At 38.7% G+C, this 16,841-nt stretch overlaps 1 protein-coding gene across 1 annotated transcript in view; it reads right to left on the reverse strand.

The window, feature by feature from the left end:
- Nucleotides 1-1,714: 1,714 nt before the first annotated feature.
- The window catches only part of DCC (DCC netrin 1 receptor), a 775,798-nt gene continuing 760,671 nt past the window's right edge, over nucleotides 1,715-16,841 (reverse strand). Inside the window, exons 28-29 of the mRNA XM_064578790.1 lie at nucleotides 9,792-9,934; nucleotides 1,715-6,307 (exon numbers count right to left, since the gene is read on the reverse strand). Coding sequence (XP_064434860.1) covers nucleotides 6,218-6,307; nucleotides 9,792-9,934 — 233 coding nt within the window. The 3' untranslated portion in view covers nucleotides 1,715-6,217. The remainder of the gene's footprint in view (nucleotides 6,308-9,791; nucleotides 9,935-16,841) is intronic.

The raw sequence follows: 16,841 nt of genomic DNA on the forward strand, positions 1-16,841 counted from the left end.
TCATCACAAGGGTTCCAATTTCTCCAGGGTCTTGGCGATCTTCAACACATTTTTTTCCTCTAGATGGAATGATTATGAGTTGAGAAAGACAGGAAGATCTAGGTGACTTTTAAAACCCCACATGTCTTGTCACCTGTGATGCATTGTCTTCAAGGAAGAGCTTAGTGAATAGTTCTTTGCTTGCCCCAAAGAGTTAATAAAACTTTTATTAATACGTGGCTTTCTCTTAGAGAACAGATAACATGCCCAACTTAACCTTTCGATACACATAGCAATATCTCGTTCAGTGCATATGCATCCCCAGTTCTGCTATTGATACTATAAGAATGAAGTATCTGGAGGATGGAGAGAGCGTTACATTTATTGGTATTGGTGTGTTCAAATGGAAATAAAAATAGAAGGGTCTTGTCTTGGGTGAATTCCCCCAAAACAGACCCCAACATGAAGATCTGTGTAAAAGTGATTTATTATGAAGTGCTCCCAGGAGAGACCTTTAGGGGAATGGGCGAGGAGGGAAAGAGAAAGGAGGCAAGCCACGCAAGGGAGCCCTGTTTCTCCTCAGAGCCACTTTGGCTCAGTCCTGCACAGAAACTCTAGAGGTAAGTTGGGTTACACCACAGAGTTGTCCCAGTCAGGGGCAAAAAGGCCAGAGTATTCTGCAGCTATTGCTGAGGTGTGATCAGGGATTTCCAGCTCTCCTGTGCATGCAGGCAAAGTGGGTTCTGGCAACCTGGGGCAGCCCCCCAACAAAAAGTCATGGCTATTGCCTGTTGGGATTGCAGCCCTACTGTGCATGTGCATGAAAATGGTAGAAGGATCCAAGGGGATAGAGCAGAGCACTGTGGCCTCTGCCACAGATGTCAAAAAAAGTATGTAGCCTGAGGGTAAGAATAGACAGGCAGGGATGAGGGTTGGGTGCCTTTAATGTCAGCCATTTAATAAAAATAACTTGAAGAAAGAACTTTGTATCAAAACTTTATTTATTAAACAAAAAATGCACCATTGGAATAACATTTCTATAAAAAATGAATATGAGACTGTTCTACAGTGATTACAAAACCCCTTTTCCTCGTGTGGTAGTATACAAGATCGAGTGTAGAAACAGTCACCGTTTTAAACTGTAAGCAAGTATCCTTTCTCATAGAACAAGATTTACACTTAAATATTGCAATCACTAGTCTAATTTGGTTAACAATGCTAGAGTCTTGACAATTTAAAGAAACTCTTTGTAGGCTCAAAATACCTTTTTCTTTTTTTTAAAGGTGTTTTGTAGCAACAAAAAATTTCTTTTTTCCACTAAGGCTAGTTAAAGCTGTAGTATACCCATTTCTACCAAATAAACCTACCACTAGCACAATAACAGTTTGAATTGCAAAGCCCTTTGAGAGAATGAGTAGCATTGATCTGCAAAATGCTAGCAGACTATTTTAGATTTGGTGTTATCTTGTTTGAATGACCCTGGAAAGGGAGAAGGTGGTAATGATGAAGCTTCAGCGGAGGCTTTGCCTGGACGCATCCTCATACTCAGCAATGGACAATTCATTTCCAAAGTGGTCCCTCTGAGATATGGAACACTGCAGCTTTAATAGCCATATCTAGATTCCCAACCAGATCTCCCTTTTTATCATAAATTATCCAAAAAGAAGCCACTCTAAATAATAAATTAAATATTACTTATAAAAAGTACACCCCGGACCCACCCACCCATCCCCCAAACAAGCTGACAATTCACCAAGGTCAGAATTGTCAGGTTTACCCTACAATAATAAAAAACAGCCCTTCTCCTCCTCTCCAACATTCCTTTCTTGCATCTGAAAATAACACTTTCAGCACACAGTGAGATCCCTTGGCCCATGCATCTGTGACATCTTGCAGAGTTTTGCTGTTGCTGTCCAGCCAACAAAAAAATTATAGGATGACACTGTGCAAAGGCTCTCTACTGAGAGCAGGAGAAGAAGTCCTTCAGAGAGTGCGGCTAGAAGTCGCCAAGTGAACGTTACCCAGCGGCGGCAATGCAGAGCCCAGAAGTGATATTTATTTGCTGATATGGGCATGGTATTTGTCTCTTATGTAACCTCACTGACCAGGAAATAGGCATTTCTTTTCATCATTACCTTTTGGAAGCAGGTATTTGGATAGCAAAGTCCATTGAGGCATGGGAATGTGTATTTTTCATTGGAATGGAATATTGCACAAAATATCTACGATTTTCTAAGTAATGTAATTTAAAACAGGGGAACCCTGTGGAAAGCTATTTTGTGCAATAGTTAAGTGATTTCTGAAAGTCACTAGAGAAATAGACACCATGAGTAAAATGTTGCTTTGAAAGTAATTTTAAAAAGAGAGATGGCGGATGTGAGTGTGTATGCCTGCTTCTGAAGCTCTGCTAGGTTACGGGCTCTGTATTGTATATATGGTTATGAACAGGCAAGGGAGGCTACTCTGGCCTTCAGGACGGTCTGTGATCGTATGAAGTCAACTAGTTGATTGAGGGAGGGAAAGCAACCTTATTCCACATCTATTTGAAAATTCAGAGGATTTTGTTTTCTCTAAACACACCTAAAACTAGGAAATTTTTTCTGTCTCTCTCTTATGGACTAGAGATGGAAATTCTAAAACCATAAGAAGTCTGAGTCTGGGATACAATTTCATCTGAAATGGTAAGGTGATTTCTTTAGAGGTGACATTTTTTTGTTGTTGTTGGAGTGACAGTCCAGCTGCCAAATGAAACCCTCTGTTAAATTTGGAGACTTTAGATGTTTCTCTAAACAAAGTCAACAGCCAGATGTATCAAAAGGGTGGATAACAATGAGCAACCATCTTCAAACACAGACTATGAAGGTTTTCCAGGAAAACCTCTACTTAGAGATTCTTTATTGGAGAAGTTGTGAGTGCCAAACTTTAAAGTTTCCAAATATTGATGGGAATGACACACTAATGCTGGGCCACTCTCCTTTTGTAGCTCCTACTGAGGCAGAGGACCAAACATACATGTCATTTCAAGCACCCCATATTTTGAAGAGAAAAATGTTATAGCTAATCCCTCATGGGAAACTTTAATAAGTTTACCTCTTAAATCTTGATCTGTTTCTCTCCATTTTTTTTCCAGATTGTTCAATTGAGTGTGCATTTTATAACATCCAAATGTGAAATTCCATTGTTTACATATCCTAGAAGGTTATAGCATATTCTACAAAGAGGTTGCTATGACTTTTTTTTTTTTTCCGAATATGAATCGCTAAGAAATATTTAACTTTTGGCTAGAGCATCCTCCTGCCTTATGCATTTTGAGCTCTCTGCATTTTTGTGAGTTTCACAAATGAAGAAATTTCTAGAGGAAAGAAAAATAGCTTTCTCATCGGTATGAAATACAGAAGAAAAATACCAGACTTTTTCAAGAGGAGGCTCTTGCCTGACAGTTCAGCCCAATGCAGGGGAGTCCTGAGCATGCCCTGCCACGTTTTATTTTCTTCTTTTTCAGGGAGAAATGAGTCCTGGTGGCAGAGCTGCTGGTTGGCTGTCAAGCATCGCCCTGCGGGAGTCAGAGAGATTTATGAGCTTAAAGAGCCCTGTATGTTATGAACTAGTCTCGGAGTAAGGAACAAAATAGAGGCTATCTTGCAGTCTTCACAGATTGCTTCTTGTCAAGAGATCAGAAGACTGGAAATTAAACAGTTACCTGAAAATTTGAGCAGGCAGTTATATACATATGTGAACTCTTTGGCAGAGTGAGGAGCAGAGCTTTACAAAAGTTGTGGCAAAGTCATTGCATATTAAAATCATTGGCAAAAGCACAGAAGAGTCTCTTGAGAGAATTTAAATGGATTCTACTGTATCTTCAAGGCATGAAGCAAGACTTACTAGCAATACCAATTACTAAAATAAAGCATTGTATTTCTTTAATGAAGAAAGCTTCAAGAGCATGCACCAGAAATGTGCTGAAAACAAATAATGCATGTTTTCATGTAGTTTTAAAAATTTTTATTTATTAAGGTCAGGGACTTTGACTAGAGTCATTGAGAATTTTGTGAAGAATGCTATTCTCTTGATTGTCCAGATACAATCTATACTCAATCTGAAATTTGAGATTTGTAGCCCATTCCAAACAGAGCACTCAGGATGACATTCCTTGGATAACAAATACCATCAGAGAATGTTACTTATTTATTAGTATTAGAAATGGGGGAGGCATTCTAGGACCTCGAGAGGGTAAAGCTAGCCTAATGAACATTTTCTGAAGTAATGAATTATTTCTGCAAGATTCAACATTATGTTAGGAAATGCCTTGTTCCCGGTCAGTGGAGGGTTGTCTACCTAAGTGTCCAGATTTTGAAGAAGAGTAATCTGCTCCATAGAATAACGTCACATAGCTCTTCAGAAGAACTTCAAGAAAATCTTAGTAAATTGAATAAGCACTCTTGTTGAAGGAACAATTTCACAAATGGACCGGACTTTCTAATGAACCATTTGAACGACCCCTCTCTTTGACATCAGATTTCCTTCCCGACATAAAACTGTAAAAAAATAATCTGAATTATTACTTCTGTTACAGTGCCATTTTGCTCAAAATATTTTATTCGGGGATTCATATATAATTACCCACCTAATAAAAGGAGCTATTAGGTTGTAAAGATCCTATCCCTTCCATGCTCTTTTAAAATTATGACCTACTCAAGCTTGAAATCAAAGAGAGCTGAAAGGAATAATTCAGCTGAAACTCTCTTATTGGGTTTTCAAGTCGCCTAACTGACAAATATGCAAACTAGCTCCCTTTTGGCAATTCAGCTGCATAAACAGGGATTAACTCCAAATGCGGCTGAAAATTTAGAAACTAAAAGGGTGCACACAAAATGTTCTTAATTTCACCTAGTTCCAAGCTGTAGATAAACATGGTGTTAGCAGTTTAAAATTCTAGTTCAATGAAGATGCAGCTCTGGAAAGTATCCACTGGATTTATAATGTGTCAGAAGTATCAAGTGACACCTTGCCCTCTGCTCCTCTCTGACTCTGGGCAGGCGTAGCGTAGAAGGTTCCCTTGACAACAGGGCCTGGTGGTCACCACTGACCAATACTGCCCCCTCTAAGTCAGTGAGGAGCCTGTTGGAGGAAGTGACATCACTCAAGAACAGGTACCCGTGAAACTGCCTTCCATTTTCCTTCCCTTCCTCAGGGCCTGTTCTCAGGGAGTCTGCCATTTCCACAGAGGGTGACAGGGATGTTGGTCAGGAGGCCAAGCGATGTGTGGAGCCGGCCACCTCGCCCAAGGCTGGCTGCCAAGGAGAACTCAGGGAGGGACAGGACGAAGGGGGGAGCTCTTCTGGCCCGACTTCTGAGGAAGATGGCCGTGGTGAAGCTTTGAAATGTCATCACAGTGTGATATGGCACAAAAGCCACCCCAATTGAAAAGTGTCCTGTTACAAGCTTAAGCACATAATTACCGTGTGTCTGAGAAGACTGCATATTGTATCCTCTTTCAGGAAACGGATTGCTGCTGGCTGGATGCCCCTAGTTGCAGATTTTTACTTCCCTGTTCTCCAGACATAAATATTAACCAAGGGTGGATTTACAAATACTTGCTAAAATGGGTGAATTTTACCGCCACTGGCTAATAACCACCACTGGTGCAAGATGAATGTCTGAGTTACAAAACATAAGCATTCACTGCCTTTTGTTTGTTTGCTTATTTACTCTTTGTGCTGTCAAGAAAACATCCAATCCTTTGGTGCTATGTGGCGAGAGAATTTCCATGGGTGCTCTGTACTTTGAAGTTGCAAACAAAATAATGAGCTTGCACTGATTTGCCATGGCATGGTACAGGCTTGGATAACGCACTTGCATTTTGTAAGACTAGACCTACACAGAAAGGAAATGACAGGCCTCACTGAAGGAAAACCCAAGCCTTAGTTAGGACAGTGTGGTCACTGCAGTGGCAAAGACCCAGGACTCGGCTAGCAGCTTCAGCCTTGACATTGCAGTGAGGATGGATCTTTGCTTTTGTTTAGGGGCCCCATGGTAACCATTGTGAATTTCCTGATACCTATGAAAGAAGGGATGCTTTTTCCCTCCGGACTGCTTCAGGATCTTCCGTAACTGAGTGGTCCTGGTGGTTGACCTGTATACCGGTCAAGAGTTCTTGGACACAGGTGTGCTGCTGATGGGTAATTGGTATGCTGCAAAGTTCCCGGAAAAATACACCTCATCAATTGGGTAAGACGTGTTAAAAGGCCGAGCCTGTGATGGCATTAAGTTGCTTCATTAGCCCTTCCAAGCTTGCCATCTGCTCACTCAAATCATCCTGTTCATACACCTGCAGAAAGAACGAGAACAAAGAGTTAGGACACGTGAAGGGGCACCTGGGTGGCTCAGTTGTTAAGTGTCTGCTTTTGGCTCAGGTCATGATCCCAGGGTCTTGGGATCGAGCCCTGTGTCGGGCTCCCTGCTCCTCGGGGAGCCTGCTTCTCCCTCTCCCACTCCCCCTGCTTGTGTTCCTGCTCTCGCTCTCTCTCTCTCTGTCAAATAAATAAATAAAATCTTTTTTTTTAAAGGACGGGCGAATATCGACACCTCCTTTTATGAAGGCAGTGGCCACATCTAGTTGGTTTACTTTGTGTTATCAAGCATGACACAGTGGCCCACAGCCATAGCAAGAGGCTGTGCTCAGAATATAATCACTGAATGAAGATGTTGGTAATAAAAGAGGTAGTGATGAGAGGAATGACTGCATCGTGTTTCACTAACTTCATCCCTGTGTCGAGGAAAAAGCTTTAGAGTAAAAAAAAATCTCATTTCATATCAAGTTCTACCAGCGTAGAACTGTGTGGTCTCGGATAAGTTAGTGAGCCTCTCTGATCCACAGCTTTTCTCAGCTATAAAATGATGATGGTCATCTATTTCATAGGCTATTCTGAGCACCTTGTGGCCTGTTTATCACAGTGACCAGCACAGGGTGCATATTCAGTATGTTGCTCCTTTTTCCTTCCCGTAGGTCACCCAGCAGGATCTGAACAGAATGTCTATCACCATGTTCCTTTTTTTCATAACACAACGTACGTACATTTTTGTGAGGGAGTTTGATGGGCTTTGCTTGACCAATGAAAGGTCTGAAGATTATGACTTTAGTTTGTGTGTGGAAAGAAAATTCTCACCCCAAACCAGAGTTGCCTGTATGCACAGTTGTAAAGGCAATATTCTAGCACATTTGACTGGTGGGTACAATGAAGAGGTTGAACTGAGGAAGTCTTGGAAGTCTTAGTGAACATACATAGTCTCTAGAACTCTCACTGGGAGCCACGAGAATCAGGGCATTAGTAATACTGGATCATTAGTTATCACAGAACAGATACCCCCATTGCTGGCCTCAGAAATTCTGACGCAGTTAAGATGGTTACAATCTCTCTCTCTCTCTTTCTCTCTCTTTAAAGCTTCCCAAGTAATTTTGATGGCTAGCCAGTGGAGGAAATAAGGCTGTGGTATTGATTGGAATCCCGTTCTTTCATATACTTGCTCATTTTGTGTTGAATGGGAATAACAAGCTTGCCTCATTGGGTAGCTGGGAGGATTCAATAAGTCAGTGTTGGTGGGTCTTACCTGCTCAATAAATGTTAGTTTTTCTTTTCTTTTCCAACATACCCTTTATTTTGTTTTTTGTTTTTTTTAAAGATTATTTATTTATTTATTTATTTGAGAGAGAGAGAATGAGAGAGAGCAAGCACAAGAGAGGGGGGAGGGTCAGAGGGAGAAGCAGACTCCCTGCAGAGCAGGGAGCCCGATGCGGGACTCGATCCTGGGACTCCAGGATCATGACCTGAGCCGAAGGCAGTCGCTTAACCAACTGAGCCACCCAGGCGCCCTCCAACATACCCTTTATTTTGAATAATACAGACCTGTCCTGCTTGATTATTCTTGTCCATCAATTTGATTAAGTTATTGAAACAATGAGGCCTGAGTCATGATTTCTAGCTCTGAGTAGGATGGAAAGCATTACTCACTACCTGGTCAGAATGGGTATGTAATCCTGCCAAATAAATACCGTTGATCCCAAGAGCATACCACTAGAGATTATATGGGGGATGGGCACTAACCTACTCTAGCCACTAAGGAAACAGCTCGAATGCATGATATTAAATATGTTGAAAATGGTACCTTCTTATAGAAATCTCAGCATACCAATGAATGGTCATATACCACATAATCTCCAGAGCTTAATGGGGATTGAAAAGTAGTCAGTTTTGCTCAAAAGACTGGTCTACATATGAAGGGAGAGGTTGAAGGGAGGTGATCAGTTGGTAAGTCATTTCTTAACTGTTGTTTGGGTTTTTTTTTTTTTTTTTTTTTTGAATTATCTAGCTATCATTGTCCAACACAGCAACCACTAGCAATATGTAACTACTGGATTTCTGAAATGTGACTAGTCTGAATTGAAATGTGTATATATATAAAATACACACCAGATTCTGAACACTTGGTACAAAAATGTAAAATATCTTTTTGACAAATTTTTATATTTATTGCATGTTGAAATGATAACATTTTGGAAATACTGGGTTAGATGAAAGATGGTATTAAAATTTAATCTCATTTATTTTCACATCTTTTAATGTGGCTTCTAGGAAATTTAAAATTACACATGTAGTTCACATTATATTTCTATAGGGCAGTGTTGGTCTAGTTTATTTGCCCTATTTCTGTGTATCCTTTAATGTATAATCTTACTGCTTTTAATACTATAGCTTTGACTGTCACTCTTTAGAATCAACCTTAAATACAAATATGGGCCACCTGACATAATTCCTTATGAGATGAGATATATTACATAAATTTAGGAATTTGACCTGACTTGAGGTATGGCCAACAGCCCTGAGACTAAACGAATACTGCACTCTAAATTTGAACCTTTTTAAAGTATACGAAATGTATATTAATCATATACTTCTGCCAAATATTCACACACAAACACATATCCAGATTCCTTGGTTTCCATGTTGTTAAAATACCTTATAGTTTGTAGTACCAAAAATGATAAAGTCAAGAAAAAATTTATTGTTCATTCAAATGAGATGATTCTAACTTGTTTTTCTCATCTTTTTTTTCTCCCCTTCCACTGTGATTTCTCAAGGTATATGATATGATAGTTCTTTGTTCTCTTTTTAAATGTTTTCTCTTCAAATATATTCAGACACACTCCAGAGTTTTCTAAATCTCTGCCTTTAGGCAACATCTTTTCAAATATCTTTTATAATGCATTTTTGGGAGAACTCTTAAACTCTCTTTTGCTCTCTCAAAATTTAGATTTTTTTTGGTCTCCATTTATTTTCTTTCTGAGTTTTCTAATTTGATCACATTTTAGCTTCTTCCTCTAGTTAGCAAATGTTTTCTCTCAAATAACTAAATTTTCTCCTCTTATTTTCTAATTATGTCAGTTCCTTCTCTTTTTTCTTCTTAAACTCCTGCCTTCATTTCTTCATTTTGTATTTTTTTCTTCTCAATTCTATATTTCTAGGCTACTGTGTGATTTTAGAAGCGACGTGTCTGATAACTTCAGAAAAGTTTTCAGAGTACAGCTTTTGTTACTATTTTTTCGTTGTTGTTGTTTTAAAGAATCATCATATATGTAGTCAAATGCCAAGGTATGTCAACCCATTGCAAGGAAATACATATATATACCTGTATGTGTATGTATGTATGTAAAGTCACACATTATTTAAATCTGCTTGATTTTTAAGATTGGTTTTTAAGTATAGCAACGGTCACTGCTTCACCTGACGCAGCATAAATTTCAAGGATAGCCTTACATTGGCTGGATCCTCTGTTGCTTTGTGGCTCTCCTCGGATACTTCAGGGGCCGTTGGCACAGATACAGGAAGCAAAGGAGATCTTGCCTTTCCAGCCAACCCAAGAGAGGCTGTTTTAACATGAGTCTTGGGAAGAGTAGGTCCTGAAATAGAAAACACAGAGTGATGAAAGTAATGTATAAAACATTCTGGGGAGCAATCTCTCAAGCGTGGAAGCCAACTCCAGTGGGTTGGCATTGATTTTAGGTTATTGTTCATTCTGTAGTATAGAGATGAATTATGACACAATGAATGGGCTCATTTTATTTCTACTGAATGGAAGACAAATTCTGATTAGGCCTCTCCAGACGAAGCTCCACCAGTCATATGTAATTTCAAGTGGATTCCAAATCATGCTGTGAAAGGTTGCCTGGGAGCTCCAGACTGTTCATCACACCCTACCGAGTGTCAGTGGAACTCATTTGGTGCCAGTCCCAGCTTTGGGCCAGAAAGCCCTAAGCTAGCTTGCCTAAGCAAAGCCTCAATTGTTTAACAGTACCAAGGAATATTTGTACAGTTAAAAGAGATGGTCACTCTTGACCTATAAATGACTATTAGATGTTATAGTAAAAGAAAGTCCTACTGGCTAAACTCATAGAATCTCATTATTAATTCTCTTTTGGGAAAGAACAAAGATATTATTCTGTCCTGATCAGTATAGCTTCTCTCAATAAAATAAAATCATTTGTGGGAATTGCTGAATTTCTACTAGATGAACTTTCTGTCTGTTATAAACAATGGCTACCTTTTGTTTTTGGATCTGAAATTTGCCTTATAAATCCTGCTTAGCTTAGAGCACTAATTAATATAATTTGTCCTTATAGCCTAAAACAAAGGTTTTATGAAGGCTTATTGAATTGGCTAGTATACCTCACATACCTAAGGACTTTGTCATTCTGAGCTTTGTAACCAAAACCTCAGCACAGAGGGTATTGAATTATGAGACTGACACAATACCTACTGTGCTAACGAGGCACCTCAGAGGGTATTGAATTAAACCACGGAAAGAAGTTTGCCTGAGTTCTTTTGTATCATCAACAATGAGTTCTAATGATCCCAATGGTCTATTAATATGTATTTTGGGGAAAATGTTTTGTTCTGATCATACTTTGGTAAATATAATTCCAGTTAATAAAACTCAGAGGTTATTTTACAATCAAAGAAATTGTGGGCATTTGTTTATTGGGAAAAAAAATAATAGAACAGTCTAAGGGGCCAGCAATTGGGTATATGCTATGCAAAATAATGATAAATCATAACACAGCACCTTTTCTCATACTTTCATATTTATATGGCCTAGCATGAATTCCTTCATACTTACATTCTTTCACTCTTAAACTTCAGGGATCAAAAGTTTGCAATTGGAGTGACTAATCACTAGAGGGTGATCTTAAGTTTTTGGTAGCTCAGATGAAAAGAAATATAAAAACAGGAGGAATGTGAATCATTTTCTTTAAGAGAGGAAATAATATTTACTGAGTGTCTACTAAGCTCCAGACCTATGGTAAGTACTTTAAGTCATTTTAGGCCAAAAAACATAGTGGGGAAGAATTTGGGATTTATCAGTCCAGTCTACATTCAGATCCTGGAAAGCTCAACTATGCACTAGCTACGTAATCCCTTGGTCAACTGACTTAACATCTGTTGGCCTGTTTCTTCTGTAAAATGGGAATGATAATTTGGGAGGGATTAAATAAGATTATGTAATTAAAGGGGCTGATCCCTATAACTTGTTCAAAGAGGGCACCCTGTTACGAATATTTAATTGTCAAAACAATATGTGAATTTTTAGTTCACATATGAGGATGTTAAAGTGGAGAGAAGAAACAAAGTAACTTACCCAAGCTCACACATTTAGGAAAGGGCAGGCAGGTGTGTACCAAGATCTATCTAACTCCACTGAGCAAATTAAGGGTTTATCATAATATGTTGATCTAGCCCATCCAATTAAAGTTAGCTTTTTGAAGAAGCAATGTAGAAGACCATGAGATCTAGTTCAAAGACTGTAAGTAACTTCAGGGTAGAAACTACTTCTTACATTGTTTTGTATTTTCTCATGGTTGAATTGGGTTTTAACACAAAGGGGAAAACAACATTCTAATAAACTCCAGCATCGATCTAAACTACTTTTATTACTATGCTATTTAAATATATACAAGCTGAACACATGGCAGAGCTTTTATAAACTTGGAATTCTTATACTATGCTATAAAACCGCTGCGAATTGTGCAAAACCAAAACACATTTAAAATTAAATAGCAAAGTCCTAGAAAAATAGCACAATTTCAATTAACATCATTAATTTAATATGATGAATGAGTTGGTTTGGCTAAAACAAAACAGCCCTATAAATGTGGCCCTGACTGCTATGGCAGAAGTCATCGTGGGTTGGTCTTACGTGCTCAGTTTAAGACTACCGATTTCCTCTGGTTGAATAACAGGAAAACCTTCTTTCTTCTGGAGAATGTAATGCCAGCTGGTCTCCACTGGATGTGAACAAACTCTTTGTATATTAAGTCTCCCTCTGTCATTTTCTCTTTAGCTTCTGACTATAAATGCAATGTTTCTGGAGCTAACTTAGTTCTAAACTCAAATACAAAGGCAGAACTAAAACCCCTGGCAAAGTGGTGCTATAAAATGGCTCTCCAGAGGCTCCAATATGTGTAGTTCACATTAATATTGCAGGTGATTACTTAAGTGAAAGCACAAAGTTTAAAGAGGAATTTTCATTGAGGACTGGTGAACCTTGAGAACCGATCTAGTGAACCCCTACTTCGAGTCACATTTCCTGAATTATGCTTATCTTCCCCTCTAGAATGTTCACCATGTTCTGCTTAAACCTGAGTTTAGCTTTATTGCCATAGAAAGCTGCTTCTATTAGAACATTCCATGAGCCACCTCTTCCTTCCCTATATTTAATAGAGTACATGCATTTTGAAAACTAACACAGATTTCTGTACATATCTTCTATTTATTTATTTTTGCTATGATTTTGACTTACATGTTCTTGATTATGAAATCTATGTTATTTAAAAATTTTTAGCTTTGAAATTTTTATTTTATATATATATTTAAAGATTTATGTATTTATTTTAGAGATAGAGAGCACAAGAGGGAGGAGCAGAGGGAGAGGTAGAGAGAATCTCAAGCAGACTCTGCACTGAGCTCAGAACCCAACAGGGGCTCCATTTCATGACCCTGAGATCATGACCTGAGCCGGAACCACAAGTTAGACGCTCAACCGACTGTGCCACCCAGGCTACCCCTAGCTTTAACATTTTTAATAAACTAAACTATGTCTGAAAAATTGACAATTTAACTCTTAAACATATGCAGTGTATATCTAACGCATATTGTTAATCAATTCACTTTATCAGCACCATGCTCTAACCAACTGAGCTAACCGGCCACTTTCAATTCACTTTAACATAGATATCTACAAAGAGAATGACACAAGAAGAAGTCAATGACAGAGGCAGGGCTTATTATGTAGGAAATTCAAACAAGCTGGGCCTGTTTTATACCAGGAAACACACAAAAATAAAGATTATTTTAGAATTTATTAGGCTGTTCTGTAAAATTCCCTAATGTTTATTTGACTACCTTTTTGTGTGGTTTTGCATGTGGAAAAATTACAGTTCCCACTATAAAAGTATATTTTAGTGGTGTATTTTCTGTCCTGGATCCTAAACACTTGGGCAGATCCACAGTGTATTATCCTGTATCTAAAATACTTATAGTATTACAATATGATGCAAGTATGCCTAGAGAGTACCGTAACTCAGACCTATTAGAAAGAAGTTCATTATAATTGATTTTCTCTAGTGTCCAGGCAACAGTTATACATTCGGAACCTACTGAGTGTTCAACAATATACAAGACACTGCATTTTACAAAAGAAACTAAAGACAGTGTCTTGGCTTCAAAGACTACAGAGTGTTTAAACCTCAAGTGACTGCCTTTTCTCAAGTAATATTCAGAGATCCAAAGAAATTCAGAATGCTGTCCCCTCAAGGGCTCTTGGAGTTCATCTAGTGACCTTCCCTTTATGTTGCTGAACAGAACACCAAGGTCCCCGGAGATCAAAGGATCAAGGTCAAATTAATTTCAATAAAATTCCAGGATACGCAAAGAATTTGAACAGTTTTTAGAGTTCATTATTAGCAGGGTTTGTCTGATGTACTTTATGGCCTTAAATATTTTTCTTTCCCTTTCCTAGATGGGGAACTAAGAAAAGACTATGAGGGACATTTCCCAGGAGAGATTTACTAATAGCCAAAAAGATAACGTTGGTCTCAAAACTGCCCTTTAGTAAAGGGGAGCAGATGTTGTAAACCAAAGACTTCTTTGAAAACATGCTGTATTCAAAAGCTGATGCCCATGCTCTTGGGTGGGCACTAACTCTGTTCCTATGCTATGTTTGTGTTTTGGTAGAGTCAGCATTTTCTCCTCTGAACCACCGATGTTTCAAGCCTGGACACTGGTGAACAATGGGTCCTTACAGGCTCCCCATGCTGAGCTTCTCTCCTTACTTATGTACTTGTAGTTCACCATGTATTAGTAGCTCCCATCTGGATTTTCTAGTCTGCATCCCTATCCTTCCACAGGACCATGAGACATGCCTTTAATCCTTCACCTTGTGCTAGACAGCTTACCAGTGGCTTGCCCCAATGGTTAAATTCCGAATCCATTTTATTTTATTATGTTATGTTAATCACCATACATTATATCATTAGTTTTTGATGTAGTGTTCCATGATTCATTGCCGAATCCATTTTCAACACCATTCAAACCAAGGAAACATCTTTATATACAATCACCAGTCTCATGGCATGAACTCTGCTCAAGTGAGAAAACAGGGTAATCATTTAGTACTCGTATTAGAAAGTGGCAGCTGGAAGCTCATTCCGATGTGAAGAGGACACTGGGAACCATCTTGCTGCCCCCCACCTACTGATGAATTGTGATTGTTGGGGCACCATTCATTTTGAGTCTGTTCCCTCATATTGAACCTTCCTAGATTTCAGTAATGGGGTGGTGGTGGTGGGGTCATTGCACATTTCCTCTGCTGCTATTTGGCCTTTTTTACACTGCCCTCAGAAACCAGTTTAAAAGCCAACTTTGTTCTTGCAGCCCTGTCCCCCCTATTCTCTGTGTACTCATTCCTCTTCATGGGCCGCCATAAGGCATGGTGGCCTTTGTCATGCCCAGTGGTGTTTGGATACACTGAAAGAGAACCACGATCTTACCTTCCCAAAGAACTAATGGCAACAGTAAGAATTAGAAAAAGCATTTACACGAGGGTATTAAACTTCTGCTCTTCAATGTTGAGCAATGATAGAGTTTTTGAGAGTTTTTCCTATTCTTTGTAGATCTAGGGAGTAACCAACAGAGAAGTCTTCATATTTATTTCTTTGCTTTGGAGAACTGAACTTATGTTGATAATTGGTCTAAACACACAAAAAAGTTTCAATGAAACTTCTACGAGTTTATCAGAGCAATATATGAAAGCAAAAGCAAATGAAAGACAAAAGTTAAATGAATTATTTTCATGGCTCTCAGCTGCTAATTTAATATAATCTTAATCTGTCAGTCAAGATCCTCTGTGATCACTCCCAAATATGAAGAACGACTTTCAGATGTGAACAAGAATACCCATGTAAGCTGAGGGCGGCAGCAAGTGATAAGAGGGTTGGCACTGGGGCTCTGAAAAATTCTCTTTCTGCAGACAGGCCTTTGAGAGATGAGGGTTTCCCAATTCTGAAGACCAAGCTGGTCTTCATGACAAAAGGTTTCTGATCTCCTGTATTATTTACTTTTTTTTCCCATGACAGTAAAATATGTATGATCTACACAATAAATTCCAAGCACAGAGTGTGTGTTAAAATAAACATCTAAATATTGAGGAAGAGTCCTAACCTGGGACTTCAGAGACCCAGTCATATAGTTTTGTAACTTTGGCTCAACAGCCTACTTTCTTTGGGTCTCGATTTCTTTATAGCTATAAAGGTCAAACAATTTAATCTTTAAGCTATTAACTATAACATTATACAAGGAAGGAGAATACAGCTACTCTACCCATACTGAACTTTACATTTGGATTTCTTTGCGCTCCTTAAGATTCAGGAAGCACTAGTTAATCCATGGTAAAAAAATGAATTGAAAGAAATCTCCAGCAAGTAAATCCTTAAAATCCAGTTATAGTAACTTATGAGTTAAACTGTACTTTCTAGAAAAAAAAAGCTCTATCATTTTCTCTTAAAGTTATTAATGAAAAGCATAACAATTATGGTTGTTTTGCTTTTTTATTTCAAACTAATAATGGGCAGTTCAACTAAAAATAGGCAGTGTTAAATTACAGTGAGTTTACATTATCCATGATTAATTGAAAAATTTATCTGAAACCACTATAGATTTTCCCCTACCCAGGGTGCATGTTGAAGAAGTGTTTCAGGCGACCCTTGGGTAGAACACATGATGTTGATATGCTAAATAAATGGGTCTACACCGATATACAACTAATTAAGTGAGCGCTGCTTTGGTTTTAATGTTATTCTCCTCAGCAGGACCCACCGAGGGGATAAAATACAAATGAAGCTGAAGATCTGAGATGGCCCAGCCGTGTGCCTCAGGTGTAGATAAGCAGCCTCAGCAGGAATTTACTGTTTTAAGCTTTATTTTCACAGTACAGTTATTAAACATTTCATTTGCTCATTAGGTACATAATGTATGACTGCCAGGTGCAAACTCCTGCCAGCATCTCTCTGCAGAGGGTTCTCCCAAGTAAAATGATTCTTGGTGAGAAATGCTGGAATAGGCTGCAGCAGGAATGTAGTGAACAGAGTCTCACGGGTCAAATCAGAGGCCAGTGGGTAGCATGATTTTGATTTCAATATTAATTTTCCCATCCTTGCCTACTTTTTCCTATTTCCTATCTCATTTTCCACTTCATCACCCTTAAGAATACAGATAAAATGGGTAGTTTGGAAGAGGCTTGGGTTCACATCTCCA

This window comes from Mirounga angustirostris, unplaced genomic scaffold, assembly GCF_029215605.1.
Source record: "Mirounga angustirostris isolate CCGP_5_RB_7025 unplaced genomic scaffold, mMirAng1.0.hap1 SCAF_14, whole genome shotgun sequence".
Classification (NCBI taxonomy): Eukaryota; Metazoa; Chordata; class Mammalia; order Carnivora; family Phocidae; genus Mirounga; species Mirounga angustirostris.